The sequence below is a fragment of the Acanthopagrus latus genome, chromosome 5 (genome assembly GCF_904848185.1).
Source record: "Acanthopagrus latus isolate v.2019 chromosome 5, fAcaLat1.1, whole genome shotgun sequence".
NCBI classification, from domain to species: domain Eukaryota; kingdom Metazoa; phylum Chordata; class Actinopteri; order Spariformes; family Sparidae; genus Acanthopagrus; species Acanthopagrus latus.
The window spans coordinates 8,009,216-8,026,467 of NC_051043.1; the positions used below are offsets into that span (position 1 = coordinate 8,009,216).

General features: G+C 41.5%; 2 protein-coding genes across 4 annotated transcripts; both read right to left on the reverse strand.

The window, feature by feature from the left end:
• Window positions 1-4,114: 4,114 nt before the first annotated feature.
• entpd4 (ectonucleoside triphosphate diphosphohydrolase 4) lies at window positions 4,115-10,560 on the reverse strand. Of its 2 annotated transcripts, none has more exons than XM_037098565.1 (13): window positions 10,389-10,560; window positions 9,906-10,010; window positions 9,624-9,821; window positions 9,334-9,539; window positions 9,090-9,240; window positions 8,824-8,927; window positions 8,134-8,193; window positions 7,826-7,956; window positions 7,010-7,176; window positions 6,596-6,920; window positions 6,060-6,145; window positions 5,773-5,934; window positions 4,115-5,389 (listed from the first exon to the last, which is right to left on the reverse strand). In XM_037098565.1, exons 2-13 carry the CDS (start codon window positions 9,911-9,913, stop codon window positions 5,155-5,157), a joined length of 1,833 nt encoding a protein of 610 aa, XP_036954460.1. In that variant the 5' UTR covers window positions 9,914-10,010; window positions 10,389-10,560; the 3' UTR covers window positions 4,115-5,154. The 2 variants fall into 2 exon arrangements, with proteins under 2 accessions (XP_036954460.1, XP_036954459.1); XM_037098564.1 differs by having other exon boundaries at window positions 7,802-7,956.
• A 240-nt stretch (window positions 10,561-10,800) lies between these two features.
• si:ch211-214j8.12 (uncharacterized protein LOC100000539 homolog) lies at window positions 10,801-16,593 on the reverse strand. Of its 2 annotated transcripts, none has more exons than XM_037098563.1 (5): window positions 16,440-16,593; window positions 15,194-15,486; window positions 14,736-14,899; window positions 13,082-14,217; window positions 10,801-11,990 (listed from the first exon to the last, which is right to left on the reverse strand). In XM_037098563.1, exons 2-5 carry the CDS (start codon window positions 15,438-15,440, stop codon window positions 11,609-11,611), a joined length of 1,929 nt encoding a protein of 642 aa, XP_036954458.1. In that variant the 5' UTR covers window positions 15,441-15,486; window positions 16,440-16,593; the 3' UTR covers window positions 10,801-11,608. The 2 variants fall into 2 exon arrangements, with proteins under 2 accessions (XP_036954458.1, XP_036954457.1); XM_037098562.1 differs by having other exon boundaries at window positions 14,736-14,902.
• Between the last annotated feature and the right edge of the window lie 659 nt (window positions 16,594-17,252).

A 17,252-nucleotide genomic window follows, 5' to 3' on the forward strand; every position in this document is an offset into this window, starting at 1 on the left:
GCTGGAAAGCTGGCAGGGTCCTCCAAATATAAAGAGTAAAACAGCATGAAATTGTGTTTTGCTTTATGATCACTTTTATTAATTCTATTTATTCGGGCAAGAAAATGAAGAGAGTTTGTTTATTTAGTTTGTTTAGACATTACAAATTAGCCAACAAAGATCTTCCTCTTCTGATCAGAATTGATTCCCCAAAACTACATAATGCACCTTTAAGTAAGAGTACAACAAAAGTACTTTCCCAAGAGTCAAATAATACTGTATTGGATTTTTATTAGGCTACTGATGCAGTCAATTTTAACTACTTTATGTTGCAGTTGATTATTTGCTCATGAACACAGCATCATGTTTCTAACAGCTCATATGTGTTAAGTATGAAATGTCAAAGAATTGTTAAGTTATGGCTATGAAATACAAGCGTATTCAAATTGCAATATTCATATAATACATGGCAATAACCATGATATCAGGATTTGAAATATTGACATCATGTTAATAATACGTTTATGACAAAATCTTGTGAATAATTCATAGAAGATGTTGGGTCTTGTCCATCTTTTGTTTATCATTTCATCATGTTACCTTTTCACTAGTAATTGAGTATTTGTTCCATCTGTGCACTTTTTTTTTTTTTTAAAAAAAAGGTAATGGTTACAGGCTTTCTCCACCTAACTAACCTCGTATTGTAAGTATAATTTATTTGCAAAAAACATGGATAAAATGCACAGTCAAGAAAGTCAAATATATATTTGACTGACAACTCTTTTTTTCTCTTCAAATTTCTTGACATCAGGATAATATTGTTGTCACGAGTTCATTTGCCAGCAATAATCATGTAGGCCTAGTAAAAATCTGATTTCGTGACAGCCCTGTGTGGGGGAGTCAAAACAGTATTTCCCTACGAAATACATTTGTAAAGCTGTTGTATCTACATATCTATCTTTTCATGCTGCTGTGGTTATCCTGGTTTATTGTCCAAGGGCCTGATGATTAGACAAGAGACTGAATTCACTGAGGATAGTTTTCTTCAAAGGGCACTGAGGAACCACAAACAAAAGAAACCAACTGGTGATACAGTGACAGAGCTTAAATGACAGACGAGAAGATAAAAGCAGGCTCAAGACGTTTTCTTTCACCCTCTTTAATGTGAACATCAGCACATATAATCCGTACTTCATGTAACATAAACAGTCATGAAGTATTCTAGACAGTATGTAGTGGTTTAGCAAACCCCTTTACCTCCCAGCATAGTGGTGCCGCACATACATGCTTTAGTTTCATTTCCTGAATAAGAAGTATCATGTTGTGATCACAATTACAGACTTGGAGGCTTTATTAAATGCCGCAACCACTTGCAGATTCATGTTTATTCAATTAAATTAGTTCAAAGAGCCTGTTAGAGGCCAATCATCTTAATGATTTTTCTCATTACATGTCTTATTATTAATAATTTATCATTTGTTTTTTTTGGCTGTGTCGTCCTGTCTCTTGTTGCAGGCCAGAAGTTTAAATTTCACTTTGTTATCCAACCGGTTGCCAGTTTGTGTTTTAGGGTCTCATCTGATTCAACTGAGCGTCGCTAAAGATTCAGTGGTTCTCTGTCAGTCCCATCTCTTTTTTACACTACACAGGTTGAGTTGAACATTTGTTTCCTCCTTCCTAGTTGAGAAGCCTATCTGACAAAATACTTCATAAGGAAGAGACAGTGAAAATGCGTTGGACTCGATCAATTGGCTGTTCTGTGTCTCTCACCATTGGCTGAAACACAAGCTGTAGACACAAAGTGTTGCTGTGGGTGTGTCAGCGAAGCGGTGTGACATATCAATGACTCAGCACAATAGGAGCCATCTTAAAGAGCCACTTGTTGAAGCATAGTTGCTGCAGCTGACACTCACATGTCCAGCAGGGAAGCCAGCCAGAGCTGACTGACTGTTTCAGCCTTTTCACGGTGGCATATCCACATCAGTTTGTCACTCTTAAGGAGTTAACTGTCTTATATTGTAAGCTACAAGCCGCAATATGTGCAACATGACCTTTAATTGGACCATGTATTCAGTCTGAAGTGAAAAATGTGTATTAGAACTGACTGATCACAATAAAAATGTTGTTATATACTGATTGATAAAGGACTAAATTTCTTTCATTGTGGAAGTTGCAATGAATGTGGACACCTACCGTGGACAGCCCTGGGTGGTCCAGCATGTTCCACATGCAGAGGGCATCAAGTATTAACACTCCCCGCACACGGAGCACTTGAATAGTGACCTCTTTGCAATGTTGAGTGACTCTACTGATTCCTCTCAGCCTACAGTCAGTGTCAAACTAGTCAGTGAAATAATTGGCACGCAGTAGCTTTCTTTGGCAGATATTCACGACAGACAAATTCTGCAGAAGGTAAGGCAAGGTCAATGTTGGCCGGCTCTGGCCGTCCACTCTTGGAGGAAGTTGTTCCTCTCCCATCTGCCCGGAGATACAGGCAGAGAGCAATGGGTTTAAATGTTCCCATGTTGCAAGCGACAAAAAAAAACGCCGTACACTGTAATTGTTGCTATCTCATTTGTCCCATTTTTACTACCACTCTCTTTTATTATACACCTACACCACCACATTTCAGAGAGAAAACATTTCATTTTCACTCCACGCTAATTAAATGACAGCTATAGTTACTGGTTACATTGCGGAATGCAATTTTTGCACGTAAAACAGTGAAGGTCAAACTTCCCATCTCCATGCACCCTGGAAGTAGGTGAAGTTGTGCCAGAAACCTTTACTCTGCACACAAAGCATACATCTACATATCTACTGTGGTGTTTTGCTATAAATTAACTGTCCAAGATAAAAGTCAGTTCATCAATTAATAACTGGCAAGTCTCAAAACATCTCATGGTTCCAGCTTCACAAATGTGAGGACTTGGCTAATTGTGACGGCACATCTCATGATTTGTTTATCATTTTAACAAACCAAACTTTTAATCAATTAATGGAAAAAATATAATCTATAAAGAAATTATTAGACACAGTCTCACAGAACAATGTGTTCTATTTTGACCAACAACAAGTGTACAATCCTGCTGTTGTATTAATCCACTGGTAACCAGGACGTCACTCAGCAGAGTGCACACCACCACCAAGGCCCAACAGGCCCCTTTAACTCAATCAAGTCTAATCCAGTGTCAAATAAAACACTTAAATCTGCTAGATCTGGAGTTGTATTAGGATCTGGCTCAAACTGTTGTCAATGGTAGACACCAGCCACCTTCATATTTATTTAATCAAGAAATTCTTATCTAATTAAGAAATTCACAAAAATGTTGAAAAATGCCCAATCTAATGATGCGGGGAAAAAAAATAATAATAATAAAAATTCTGGATCCGTCCCTTTATTCAGATCCGCAAAATTAATGAGGTTTGTTCTGGGCCCAGTACCGTCATCCATCAAAGTTTTGTGGAAATCCATCCTGTAGTTTTTGTGTAATCCTGCTGACAATCCAACCAACAAACTGACACAGGTTATTTTTGTAGTGTAAAGTCATGGCTTTTACTTAAAGCAACAACATGTAGAAATTGCCATTTAATGTGATTTGGTGCCCCCACAGACTCCAAATGCAACACCACTGTCTTAAATACAAATCCCAGGTGCCAACTACAATCATAACATCTTCACAATGTTATGTCTTGAGAACCTGAAGTAAACATGTATCTAACGTTGTGATCCAACACTCTCATTGAAGTTAGCTAGTGCAGAAACAAGTGATGGGAGGGCGGACTGGCTGCATCACCTTTCGCGCTATTACAAGACACTGTACCATCACAATGATTTCAAAGCTGTTAGTTTAAGATTAGAAAAAGGTTCCATAATGCCGTGTTAGATATTGTTGAGGATGTTTTTGCGCAGCTACAGAAACAGACCATCAAATTATCCACAGCGCTTCGGCTGGTGCTGTCATGCAGCAAATCTTAAGTCAACTGGGATACATTCTTTCCTCTCCAGTGCCAGAGAGGCCGGTGTTTACATTACGCTTTGAGATTAACCACCTATTTCATATTCACTGCAAGGACATGCAGACACCATTTGTTTACGCTGAGCTCCTGCTCAGGAAATAAGCAGCCAGACAAGTTTAGCATAAAACCTTTATTACTGAACTGCAATGTGACAACATTTATTTTTCGCATTCATCTGTGCAAACATTTCACTAGACCACCTTGATATAAATAATGGGGGCATGTGCTTTCATTTACAGTCCCCTCACAGCAGTGACATGACGGCTTCTGAAAATGAAGCCCAACATAAATATATGCAACGGAATCCAACTCACAAGTCAGATGACCCAACATAAGAATTTCAGCAGGGCTTTCAGAGAAATTGATACTCTCAACCAAAGAACTAATGCATTCTGGAGAGTTTCTGCCAACAGTGACCAGACATGTATTGCACTACTACAGCCATCAAAGGCTATTTGTCTTGTTGAGGCAGAAAACACACACACACACACACACACACACACACACACACACACACACACACACACACACACACACACACACACACACACACACACACACAGGACAGGACAGGACCATTCCGGCTGGGCAAAGCATCTTAACTGCATTACAAAGTGCTCCATCCAGTAATTACAAATCGTATTGCATTTGAGGTTTCTTTAGAAATGGAGAGTGATCGTACCAACTATAAATACAGAAATGAAAAGATGTGATCGTACACATACACAAAGGCATAAAGAAAGGCAAAAGTCCGATAAGTTTCCACCGCAGAATACTTCATATTTGGGTATAGATAGGCTAGCAAACCAAGTACCATTGTGTGTCTTTGTCGTCTTAAGAAATAAAACAAAAAGACACCAGGAGGCATTTGCCGTTGACTCTGATAATGGAGCATGTCGCAGGCAAGAACATGAATTCTAAAAAAAAAAAAAAAAAAAAAAAAAAAAAAAGACTTCTCAGAATCAAATAAACAAAAAAATGTCATGGGCTCAGGTAAGGAGGACGACTTACATAAGGTCCTCCTCCTTTATCCAATTCTCAGTACCATTTCTGTTTCAACTCGTCGACGGGAGCAGCCTTGTTTTCAATCCTTGGAGAGAAATGGAGTGAGGACTGACTCTGGACATGCTGTCCAGACTTTATGCTCCGAAAGATTTAGAGGTTGATGGGGAGAGTGGGCGAGCCAAGGCCTTCCTCCAACCACGGCACAGAGGAGGGGGTGCTGCGCTGGGCTGCCCGCCGATGGATGCGGCGGAGTCGCAGCAAGTACAACATGATAGACAGCAACACAATGAAGAAACAGGCCAGGAACAAGTAGTGGTTGTTGAAAAAGGAGAAGCTGTGCCGCCAGTGAGAGTGCGCTCCTTTCAGACTCTCCTGCTGGATGTCTCTGAAAGAGGTGGAAAAAACACACCCACATTAAACTGGCTTTGAACAAAGATATGACGTGTATACAGAAACTGATTTACAGGTGTTATTTGTTGTGTCTATAATCTTTCATATATTGGAGGCTTTGACAGAGATCATTTCACACTCAGGATATGTTTGAGACCAGTGACATTCCTTCACTTTAATTTCCCTGCTGCTGCTGTCTAAGCCCTCGTACTACGTCCATGAACAGCCAATCCTGCGTACTGATCAGTGTTTCAAACTCTCAGCTCATATAACCAATTAAGAGCACTAAGAATTAACGCCTAGATTTAAGATGATTATTTTTGACTAACATTATTTAAGGCTAAGAATGGGGCACGTGTGAGAGAAAATCCATCTTACCTCAAAGGCAGAAACCGTGTTCTGTAAAGAATAGCTCCAAGAGTCCACTGGACCTCCTTATCGTAGACCAACAGGGCGGTCTTCAGATTTTTGTAATTGGCAGGGAAAGAAAATCCTGAGTGCAATACTTCGTACATCCATGCTGATTTGAAACACTGGTACCTGCAGACAAAAACATAAAGCCCTTGATAAACATTTGAGTCCAAACTTAGTTAGCATCCTTTGCGGAATGTGACCAACTGGTTAGTTGAGCTTTAGAGGCAGTTTGATAATCCTGCGTGACTTACTTCAGTCTGTGAAGATCAGCATGAGAGGCGTACAGGCCGGAGTCAAAGCGCTCCCTCAGAGTCCTCCATTGGGTGGAACAGTAACTCTGTAAATGTTAAACTACAGCATTAGGAGTGTTTCTGTCACTTTAGAGTCATGATTTCATCGGCTTTGTGTGGCCTCTCCGTGCTTTTCGCTCTGCCTCTTCACCTGTGCTATTTGCAACTCCCTATCTGATAAAATTCTCGATCAGAAGCGACTTTATAAAACAAGAATGGTGTCAGAAAATGCAATTTAAAAAAACAAAACAAAACAGGGGAATGTGGTTTCCCTTTTTGAATGATGAATACAGACCACTGCTACCTGGTGGTATGAAGAGTTATTTCCTCTCATGCAGGTGCATACAAGCTAGTTAGTGATAGTCTAATAGTCTTTAATGTTGCATGCAGCTTTTAGAGACACAAGCGGAAAAAAAAAAAAGCTAATTAATTACACACTGAGGTTACAGCGGTCATGTGTCATGAGAACAGATGTGAATTCCCTTCATTGTATTTACCTTGGCAGCCCGGGCATACTTTGAAGCGTTATAATCCCCGCCCATGCGCAGCACATCCTCCGTGCAGTAGTAGAACTCAGAGAAGCCGTAGAACTGACTGTTGCTGTAGTCGATGGCCGGCTGGTAGATACCACTGAGGGAGGTTTGGGTCTCGTTGGTGCGGTTGAGGAACGGCTGCAGAATCTGCCTACACAGGTCAAAGTCCCCTGTGCCTCGCAGGTGGAGCCTCTGCGTAGATGGACCGATCTCATCCTGCAGGTCTGTGGGTAGACACGGGTCCAGGAGCGGAGACTCTGCTGTCTCGCCAATATGCTGATCTAAGAGTCTGGAGGAAACAGTAATACATTTTTCAAAAAAGTGGGGAAATTTTTTCTTAAAATCATTTGAAGTACTCGATCTGGCTGTGGATCTCACTTGTTTCGAGTGGCGGTATTTCTGAGGAGGCTCTCTTCATATCTTTGGCGTGCTGCATTTCCTCCAAAACCCAGGAAGGTAGACACATAAACACGATAAACATGCTCTGTGCGATGTGCGTCACACCCCAGGTTGAACTCTGCCAGTAAGTTCTTGGCAACTTCCTCCTAGGGAACAAACAAAAAATGAGCCTTGGAATGATGTCACTGATAATTTACCCATACATTTCCTTATGTGTTTAACATCTATAAGTTGACGGCAGTGCTGACATGCAACACGTTAATATGGATTACTACAGCAGGTTACCTATGTCTCAGAGGCAAAATAAACTAAATATTATGTCTCGGTTACCATATCTCAAAAACACACCAGGAACAGAAGCTACAACTATCTAAAAAGATGACAGTGAAATTTGATTGAGCATCATGTGGTGAAAGGGAAAACAATGAGATCAGGGAGAACAAGCATCGTCAGCCAAACCAACTACTGTACATGAATCACTACAACACAAACAGAAACTCTTGCCATGGACAGCTCTCACTGCTCTTGGCAGTCTCTGCTTAAATGACTTAATGTTCTCAGTGCAAAAGTCCTGCCATGGAGTCATGCAGCAGGCTTACAGTGTGCCCTTCAATAGTGATGAATGGAGAGCAGATCCTCTCCACGGGACAAAAATGGTGCATACAGGTTTAACCAGGGAATGACAGAGGTTGGAAGGAGGGAGAAGAACAAAGGGTGAGTGACAAAAAAACAAAGACAGCACAAAAAACAGAATTGGTTGTGGATAATAACCTGCTGTGGAGAAGCAAAGCTTACAGTTTTGGGCACTTCGTACGCAATCTGCGTGGAGACCCCGCCCATGTCCAGGACACCTGCAGTCCTTTTCCTCACCATCGCCTCCTGCTGATCGTTGCCTGGGACATGCACCTCCACTACAGCTTCCCCATCTGGAAAAAATGCCCAGAGAAAGCAAACACGACAGGAAGGGTGTATCATGTGATTATTGTGTTTTTGCTCATTTGGAGGCATATAAGTGTTTCTTATGTAGATTGGTGAGGATGTACTAAATCAGCTGTTTATCCAAAACGGCACACTGTAGAAATACTTATGGTTTGTGTACTTACCATTGTGCACATGGTTAAACCTTCCGAGGACAAAGTTTATTCCAATCCATGCATAGACACCTAAAGCCAATGACAAGTTGTAATGTTAATACAAACTTTTAACAGCATATTCAGTTTTGCACAAGTCTTAAATTAGGGTCAACAATACAGTGGAGAATCTTAAATCCTATGTAATTTAGGAAATGCGAATTTCTTTCAAGGGTTGAACGATATATATTGATATCAGAAAATGTATCTCTGTATTGCTCTAAATTAGCCTATAAATAGAACACATAATATTTATTCAAAAATGTACTATTTTCTACAATATTGCTGTTCTTTGCTACTAGTCAAGAAAAATCATTCTTAGTTTACACGTTACATCCCTATTATGCTCATCTCTTAATAAAAATCAAAAATTGTAAAGCTCTAAATGTCACATCAATTTTCCCCCATGTTACTGAATATTGATATTTTCCAAGGTATTGTATCAAAGTTTACAGTATAAAATTACAGCATTGCGACAGTATTCAATATAAACTATTATGATGAATTGAGAGACACTCTGCTACATAGTGACATTTACTATTATCTAAATGTAATATATTAAGTATATCATTTTTGATGACATTTGCTGCAGCTACAATACATTTCAGTTGAGTAGACCGAGTTTCATTCCTGTCTATTCTTATAATTCTTCGTTTTATTTACCTTCCTGTTTCCCGGAAATCACTTCCACGTGGGAATCAGAGAAAAGGAAGTTGAAATGGACTGGGATGTCTGTTCGCAGGTCCTCCAGAAGTGCCTGCTGTTGGCTGAGATTAAACCAGAGAGGCTTCATTGTAAAATGCATTCCAGATTACACATCAATGCTTTTCCCTTTCCGGTGCATGTTTACAAGTGTATTTCTTGCTGCTAAATCTAAAGCTGGGGCCTGGGTACACATAAAAAGATGGTGCTCATTTGGCCAACTGTACCTTTCAGGAAGGATTCTCATTCCAGCTGTGCACAAGATGTACAGAGGTGTTTCCTGGTGCTTATTTTTGGGGATATGTTGGGCTGCAAAGCTCAGCAACGGATAGATATAATCACTGGCTTTCTCTGGCGTTTTAGCCAATTCAGAGATACCTACAAGGAAAAGCACGAAGACCGGATAAATGACGAGCTTATATTTTAATCACGGCAGAATCCTTACGCAAACAGCGCTAGTCATCTTCTTACCCGGTTTGATCTTCATGACCACTGGCTTGCGGTGTTGATCTCTCATTTGCTGAATGTCCAGCAGTTCATGAGGGTTACCATTGTGCCGGGGCCAGCAGTACACAAACACCCTGGAGCCACTGCTGCCACAGTCCACCACCAGGCCATAGTTTAGGTTGGGGTTGCTTGTGTCTGTTGCATCCACATCTGTCACCCGCGCCAAGTGCCTTTCAAACAACACAGAATTATTAAGAAACTATTCCCTGTGTTGATCATAATATAAAGGGCCTGGAGAGAGGCCCGAGGTTTACCTGTGAAAGTGATTCTCCTTTCTGAACCAGCTGGCGTGGCCCTTCCCAGTGACGAGCAGCAGGTAGAGCAGTCCGATGAGGCAGAGCACCAGGCCGATGAAGAGCAGCTGTCTCAGGGAGGGTACCAGGAGCCGAGGAAGAGCCTGGGATGGCAGGCTGAAATGCCATGAGGCTGGGAAAAGGCACGAAAAGCTGATCCTGTCAAGAGGTAAAAGAAAGGGGAGCCTCAGCAAAGCACTTCTAAATATGTCACAGATATGAATCAGATGAAGGCAAACAAACCTTCCCATGATGCAGATTGCTGTTTTAATTAAGAATCAGTCTGCTGCAGGAGGGACTGGGCTTGTTCAGTGGCTCCATCCCGTCGTCCTTGCATATCACCATGACCTTTTGGAGGAAAATATCAGAAATACTACCATTATTTAGTTATCATCTTTTAAGTTTTCGTGTGAAAAAGGCCTAACAGACGAATGAAACATAACGGTTTGTCGCATCGTCGGGACGTACTGACGCTGTAATAACAGACGATGTCAACAGATTCGAGCTAAGAAAAGAGATGAGCCACACTGAAAAGACGACGGTGAAAGAATGCTATTACAAATAAAGTAAGAAATGTTAGCTAGCACGATTGTTTCCAGATGTCTGTGAGGGGTGGCGATAGTGTAGCAGCGAGCTAAAAGACCTGGATCTGACATGTTTAAACACGTCGTCATGGTCAACACGGTGAACTTTAATTTCGTGGCCTTTAAGTTATTTCATACTTACGAACAAAACAAGTGTGTGTCCCTCCCTTCCTAGAAAAATCTACATTTCTATGCAGCCAGATGCTAACCGCTGGCTAACATGAAACGAGTATGTGGCAGGTCTCCGGTGAGTGACGTACGTGTCCCGGACATGATGTGTATGATTTTCATCTCCGCGTCGGCCGGAGAGCAGCAACAACATAGGTAAACCCAAACCGCCCAACATCCTTCTATTTCTTTGACATTTACTGGCGCGCTGTAACCACGGTTGAAGCGCATTACCGTCACCTAGTGGCTGAAATGTGTACCATGAGAAATTTTTTAAATTCCAACACTTTCATTGAAAATGGCCAAAATAAAAAACTGCGAAGGAGAAAACGGTATGGTAATAAAATCAGATAAACAGTCACGTTTATATTCAAGTCTCCAATAACTTGATTGTAAAAGGCTTTATTTAAAATATAATACAAAAGATACAGTGTGCAATCTATTCAAGGCACAATAGGAGTATGTCAAATACATTGTGATGTGAGACAAGATTTTAGGAAATACTATACATATTATATACCTCAGTGCAAAATCAATCTGTGTGCAGTATTCTAACAAAAATAACAAGAAAAATAGGATTTAAGTCCTGCAACCTAACATACTACTGCACAGTGTTGGGGAGAAATGAACTACACATAATCAAACACAAAGCTTAACTACATTTTGTAGCATCACTGTTTCCCTCCTCTGTCTGAAACACTCTGTTTTAGCTGCATTCTCTTGAAACCCCCTGATACCAAACACCAAGTGTCCTCTGGTCTAACAACATGAGAGTAACTGTGCTGAATCCATTCTTATGTGCCAAGCAAGCTGTTAAGTATTACATTATGTAAATGTATAATATGGTGACATAGTGTGATGTCACAAAGTCATGGGATTGACCTCTGACAAGATGTTTTCAGTGGGAGAACGGTGCTTCTGTTGGTCTGGACTAGAATATATATATAACACACGTATAGTAATACGTATCCTTTAAGTTAACCAAACTCATTTTCTCCGTCAGCTGTAGTTCTTCTAGTGTGCAATAATTGGTAGTTTGTAAAGCTATATGCTTTCAAATTAACTTGCCCAAAAGTGCACATGTAATTGATACTGTACAAAGAGCTCAGTGCATTTGTATTTTGAATCAGTTAAAGCTGTATTTATCCATGCTCATCAGTGTTGCTCCTGTGTTGGGAGGTTTCCATCTCTTCACTAAGACCAGACAACTTCTACCTTCCTGAAAGCCTTACAGTCCAACCATCCACTGTGACTGATCTGCCAGCAGCAACTCACATCCACAAACCTGAGTCTCTTGCTCCGTAGCATTATACTTTTCACAGTTTCTGTCCTCACATCTGTTCGTGGAACTTCAATGTGTTGTACCCTTCCGAGTGGCAAGTCTGTGACGGAAACATAGAGAGGCTGGACCTCTCTGAGGATCTGTACATCCTGTAAAACCCGGTCCAGAGAGCAGGGCAGGGAGACCAGTGAGAGCTTCTCTAGTCGAGGGGAACCAGCCAGGAGACACCTGAGCGCCCTCTTCAGGGACATCCAGGACATGACAGGCCTCATTTGGCTGTGCTCGTAGGAGAATCTTCACAGACACAAGAAAGATGAATAACAAGAAGAGGATGACTTGATTAGGAAATTTCAACCTTAACATCTTCTTCTATCACATTATGCTTGACTTGGCTGCAGTGATTTGTGGCTAAAGAATATTTAAAATAATGTCACCACTGTAATGTCGGCAGACTGAACTTTGGATTTTGTTAATGCAGCTATGATTTAGAGAAGCTAAAGAGAGAAATGCATCTATCCATTGTATGTAACAAGATTGTTACATGCAATGAAAACACACTCCTTCACTGATAAAAAAAAAAATAGAAATATACAAGCAGATTAGTAGTATGTTTGGTAAAAGACACAAAGACACCTGTGATAAAAGCACGACAACAGGATCCATGAAAATTATTGACCATAACTGGCTTGCAGCGGTTCCTCGGTATAAACCACTCCTGTTTATTCTAGTGAACATCACTGACTCTCATTATTTGAGCACTAACAATAAACATTACTGAGTCCCATTCCAACAGTATCTGTGGGGGTTGTTTAGCTGGGTTGATGTTTGATTTTAGATTTCTCCCAATGGGAGACACTGAAGGTAAATAGAATAATATTTTAACTCATAAATATCTCCATGAAAACTCCCCTGTTGATTACTTATAAGAACACAATTATCTTTTTTGTATCATACGTTCTCTGAAATCTTATAACTAGGAAGAAAACCGGAGAGCTTGGGAAGTATGTGCTACTGAGGAGATTTCTGGCTCAGATTAATAGTTAAAAAAAGAAGAAAGAGAGAGTAATTGAATTTTAAGATATGTTTTGTAAAATTCCACACATTTTAGACAAAAAATAAAATTCTAATAGAGAGCATCATAAACCTTTCCCAGCTGATTACATTAAGACAATTAGTTTTTGTTGTACAACTTTTCTGAAATATTATATTCAAATATGCAACTGAACTAAAATAAACATCTAAATGTGAATTTTGGATGTTTTCTTTCTACCAGTTTGCAACAAACACATGACTACATGTGGGGGAACAAAACAGTAAATCCTTGCAGTTGGTCAGTCTCTGCTGTGGGTTCAATAGTTCCCAGTGTGCCTAAATGGAAAGCTTACTTGAGTGTCAAAGAGCAGAGGTCAGGCAGCCGTGGAAGATCCCGATCATCCTGCTGATCCTCCTCGATCTCCTCTATCTGTGACACGGTGGGAGGCTCGGCAGAGATGTGCAGGTCTCTGAGTCTGGGACAGGCTCTGATGACCTCCAGCAGAGGGGTGTGAGGGCTGGTTTTCACCCCTTCCAGGGTGAGAGAGAGCAAGGACGAGCCTGCAACTTGCAAGGCAGGAAGGAGATCTACCAGAGGGCCAGAGTAGTGAAGTGAGAGGCTCCGCAGCTGATCTGACCACATCTGGAGGCCTGTGGCTAACAGAGAACGCTGGCTTCTTCCTCTGGTACCCTCATAATCATCAACGTTCACAGATAAGGAGTGGATGTGTGGACACAAACGACTTATACTGTCTAGAGAGTCGCATGATACGCTGCTAACGTCCTTTAAGCGCAGGATCGGGTGTTTATTCCCTGATTGAGATACTCTCCCTTTTTCCTCTGGGCCACTGGGTCCCTCATCTCCCTCACTTTCACTACCATATCCCTCCAACAACGTCCCCTCCTCATCTTCCTCATCTGCAGCTTCTGCTCCCTCTCCCGTTCCCCTACAACTATCCATGCCCTGCCTGTGCCTCCACCCCTCCCACACCTCCTCCAGCCTGGGAATCCCTTCTCTGTCAGTGAACTCATCTGTCTCCTTGAACTCTCTGTGCTGGATGAGACGGCAGGCCTGCGCGAGCCCGTCCATGGCCACTCTCTCCAGTCCAGGCAGTGAGAGGAGAAGGTAGGCAGCAACGGCAACAGGGTCTCCCTCTTGTTCCCCAAACCCAGTATCCAGAGCGAGCAGACTGCTGAGGGGGAGAGGAGACAGAGGTGCAGAAGGCTGGGATGTAGTGGTGCAGCCAGGCGACGAAAAGGAAACCCCACCTCCGAGGGGAAGCAGCGCAGCAGGGGAAAGGAAGTGACAGCGGGATACGTCCAGATGGCGCAGAAAACGACAGCGGCTGGTGATCGCCCTGATTACACACCTGTCACAAGGTGTACCAGCCAGGGAGAGCGAGCGCAGGGCAGGCAGACACGAGAGGGTTTCAGACAGGACCTTCGAGGGCAGCTGCTGGGCTCCAGTCAGGTCCAGACTCCGCAAGCTCTGAGACAAAAAGACTTACAGGTTAGTTACAGGCCAGATACAGGATTCAAGATTCTTAAAATTATTTTTTAAAGGGTGTTATTTACACCCTCAACACACTGTCGAGCTCATGCATCCACTTCAGACGGGCTACGCACTAAGGCTTTCAGCTAAGCAGCTACAGTGAAGATTTTCGGCTGAAAAATAAATCAATCTGACACCCCAGGGTTTCTCGAGGCTCTTTTTTCGTTGTTTATTTACATTTTAAAACAAGTCCCGATCTACCTCAGTTTTTTAGAAAGTGCTGCATTGCTGTTTTGCTGTGAGGACTCCAGAAATTCAGGTGAGGGTGAGTAAATTATAGCAAAATAATGAAAAGGCTCAAACTTCTCTCTTAGAATAACTGATCCACCATCTGTGCAGCTGATTTAACTGTTCAGGTTCACCTTCAGGTTTTTTTGGTAAAAGACAAAAATGTACAAAAGCCCTCAGTTGCAATCAATAGCGAATGAGGACACAGAGACCGGATTCCCTCTCACCTGACAACGTGCAGCAATGTGGGGACAGAGGGCCGAGCTGACCAGACTACAACACTTTTCCATAGACAGCACACGGAGTTGAGGGACCAGCAGGAGGTGGAGGGCTGCTCGGGTCATCTGCTTTCTGCTGCACAGCAGCGACATCAGCTCCTGGACCAGATCACCTGCTACAGGACAGTAAATTACAGAAAGAGAGACATACAGGGAGATACTGTAGCAGGATTAGAGGTTTCATGTAAAGCACACATGAGGAAGCGGAACACGAGGAACAGTGTCTACATTCATTTATTCAATTTATGCCTCACTCTGCATGAGAGTAAATGGGATGCATTTCCTGTAGACTTTTATTTGAGTTTTCTGTCATTTCCTGTCATGCTGATCCAGTGAAGGGCATTTGATGTACAGGCCAGAGACAAAACATATGATTATGTCTGTTAAATAAGCTCCCACAGACTCACGCAGCAAGTTGAAAGGCCCCATGATGTATCTGAAGGAATAGTGATCCATGTAGTTGTCAGCATAGTCCTTCACCCACACGTCCTTCATGTTGTCAGCGAGGCTCAGCAGACTCAGCCGTGTCAAGGAATACACAGCGCCGTCTTCATCCGTCTTCTCACACGTGCCCCTGAACTTAAATTTCTTCACCGTCCTCCCCGCAGGCTTAGCATGCGCTGGACCACCACCCGAGGCCTGAAACAGAGGCATTGCTGGACGGCAGCGGCTGGTCTCAGCGTCGAGGTGGATGCTGAGCCTGCGTGATGAGACCAACGACTGAACTGATATCTTATTTATCATACTTATGATACCAAAAATTATGTTTGTTTTTTTTTCCTTGAACTTGATGAAAGAATAATTATAAAGTAAACATAAAAATCACTTTTTGGTTCAATCAGTGCAGCCAGTGAAGAGGGGTCAAGTAAATTACTTGGGCACAAAAGTTCAAACATTCACACGTATTATGTAACTGTTGGAGTCAGCGTTTACATCTAAGTCTCGACATTTATCAGAAAACATCCTGAATTCTTTGACTGCCGATTTTATTGGTTTTAATTTGTTGTTAATTATTTTAGATGTGGTGTATTCTATCATTTTGATATTTCACTTAATTTCATCATCATCATCACTTTACATCACTTTGTACTTTGGTTGGGTAGATAAAGTTTATAGTTGTTATTTTTATTATTATTATTAGCCTATATGCTGTTATCACTGCTCCTCATCTTCACTGACAGAGACAGATAGATATCTTGTTCATGTTCATATCAAAACAAGTTGTAAACTCCTACTTTTACTGTTTTTATTGTTTATGCATTCATTGATTTTTCTCTATTCATGGTTTATTTGAAAGGGACAGTGTATACAAAGAAAGATTGAAACGGTTTACCACATGTATCACATACTGTTTATGGCAGTTGCAAACTTGCAACACCCTTCTCAGGAAGAAGGGCTTGCATGAAAATAATACATATCAATGGCTAAATACAGTAAACTTTGTACAGCAAGATAAAATAAAGCACACATTTTAAAAGATAATTGTGGGGTAATAGACTGTGCAATACAACTCATATGCTAATCATGACTATAACTGTGTGCTTATCAAGTTAACTGAACTGAGAGAGCGACAAACCAAACGTAAGGCTAACACAGCCTGTCCATGAACGTGTAGCATCCAGCCACAAGTATTTCTGTTGCACTGACGCCTACCTGACACGTCAACTCGAAGACGTTGTTCCGTCCACTGAGAAGAAGTCAGGAGGTGAGGAAAAGTAAAGTGTGTCAACCTTTGCGCTCCCCACAGCAACACTTCCTCACTTCCTGGTTTGATACGTCACGCGAGTCGTCAGCAGCATTTCCCTAAGTTTTGTCTCTCAGGCACAATCTATGCACACTGACAATTTGACAGCAGAGGTGGTGATACCAAGCCTCAGGCGTGAGGTCTTCCTCTAAGGTAATACTTAAGGCAAAAATAACCCCTCAAGCTGAGTTAGGCTCTATGTTCAGGGACGGACGAATGGTTTTGCATGCACTTTTCATGCTCAGTAACTAATAAGCACTCTGAAATCTCTTTGAATATCTTTTCTGCAGGATATAAAGTTGTATCCATGTCGAGATAATTCAAAACTGAAAAAAATATCTGTGATGGTTTGATTTTTTTTTTTTTTTTTTTTTTTTTTTTTTTGTCGGAAGAATTAAATAAACCACCTCCCTTCATGTAAATGACTGACTAATTAAAACGACCTTAAAGGCCACACCAATTTCATACTATTTTACTTTGTTTATATGTGGAGGACTCTGCCACCTTTCTAGCTTCAAATAGTGTTATTGGGACCTTGTTTTCCTCAGAGATTTGCTTCACCAAAACGACATAGTGCTTCTTTAAGGCTGCTTAAACAACTCACCCCCAGGCTGCAAGCCATCCTGTGGTTCAATGTTTTCAATGAAAACAAGAATAAAAAAAAATTTACAGACCTGGTTACCTGGGGCAGTATATCATTTCATACATAATGAGGACATAAT

Excerpts from the sequence above, each read along its gene's own strand:
- si:ch211-214j8.12 (XM_037098562.1), bottom strand. The coding sequence starts at position 15,440 with ATGCCTCTGTTTCAGGCCTCGGGTGGTGGTCCAGCGCATGCTAAGCCT. Across the intron at positions 14,218-14,735 it reads ACATTGCTGCACGTTGTCAG|AGCTTGCGGAGTCTGGACCT; the intron begins GTGAGAGGGAAT and ends TTTTTGTCTCAG. Across the intron at positions 11,991-13,081 it reads CTCTGCTCTTTGACACTCAA|ATTCTCCTACGAGCACAGCC; the intron begins GTAAGCTTTCCA and ends GTGTCTGTGAAG.
- entpd4 (XM_037098564.1), bottom strand. Across the intron at positions 6,146-6,595 it reads AGTATGCCCGGGCTGCCAAG|AGTTACTGTTCCACCCAATG; the intron begins GTAAATACAATG and ends TAACATTTACAG. Across the intron at positions 5,390-5,772 it reads ACACGGTTTCTGCCTTTGAG|AGACATCCAGCAGGAGAGTC; the intron begins GTAAGATGGATT and ends CACCTCTTTCAG.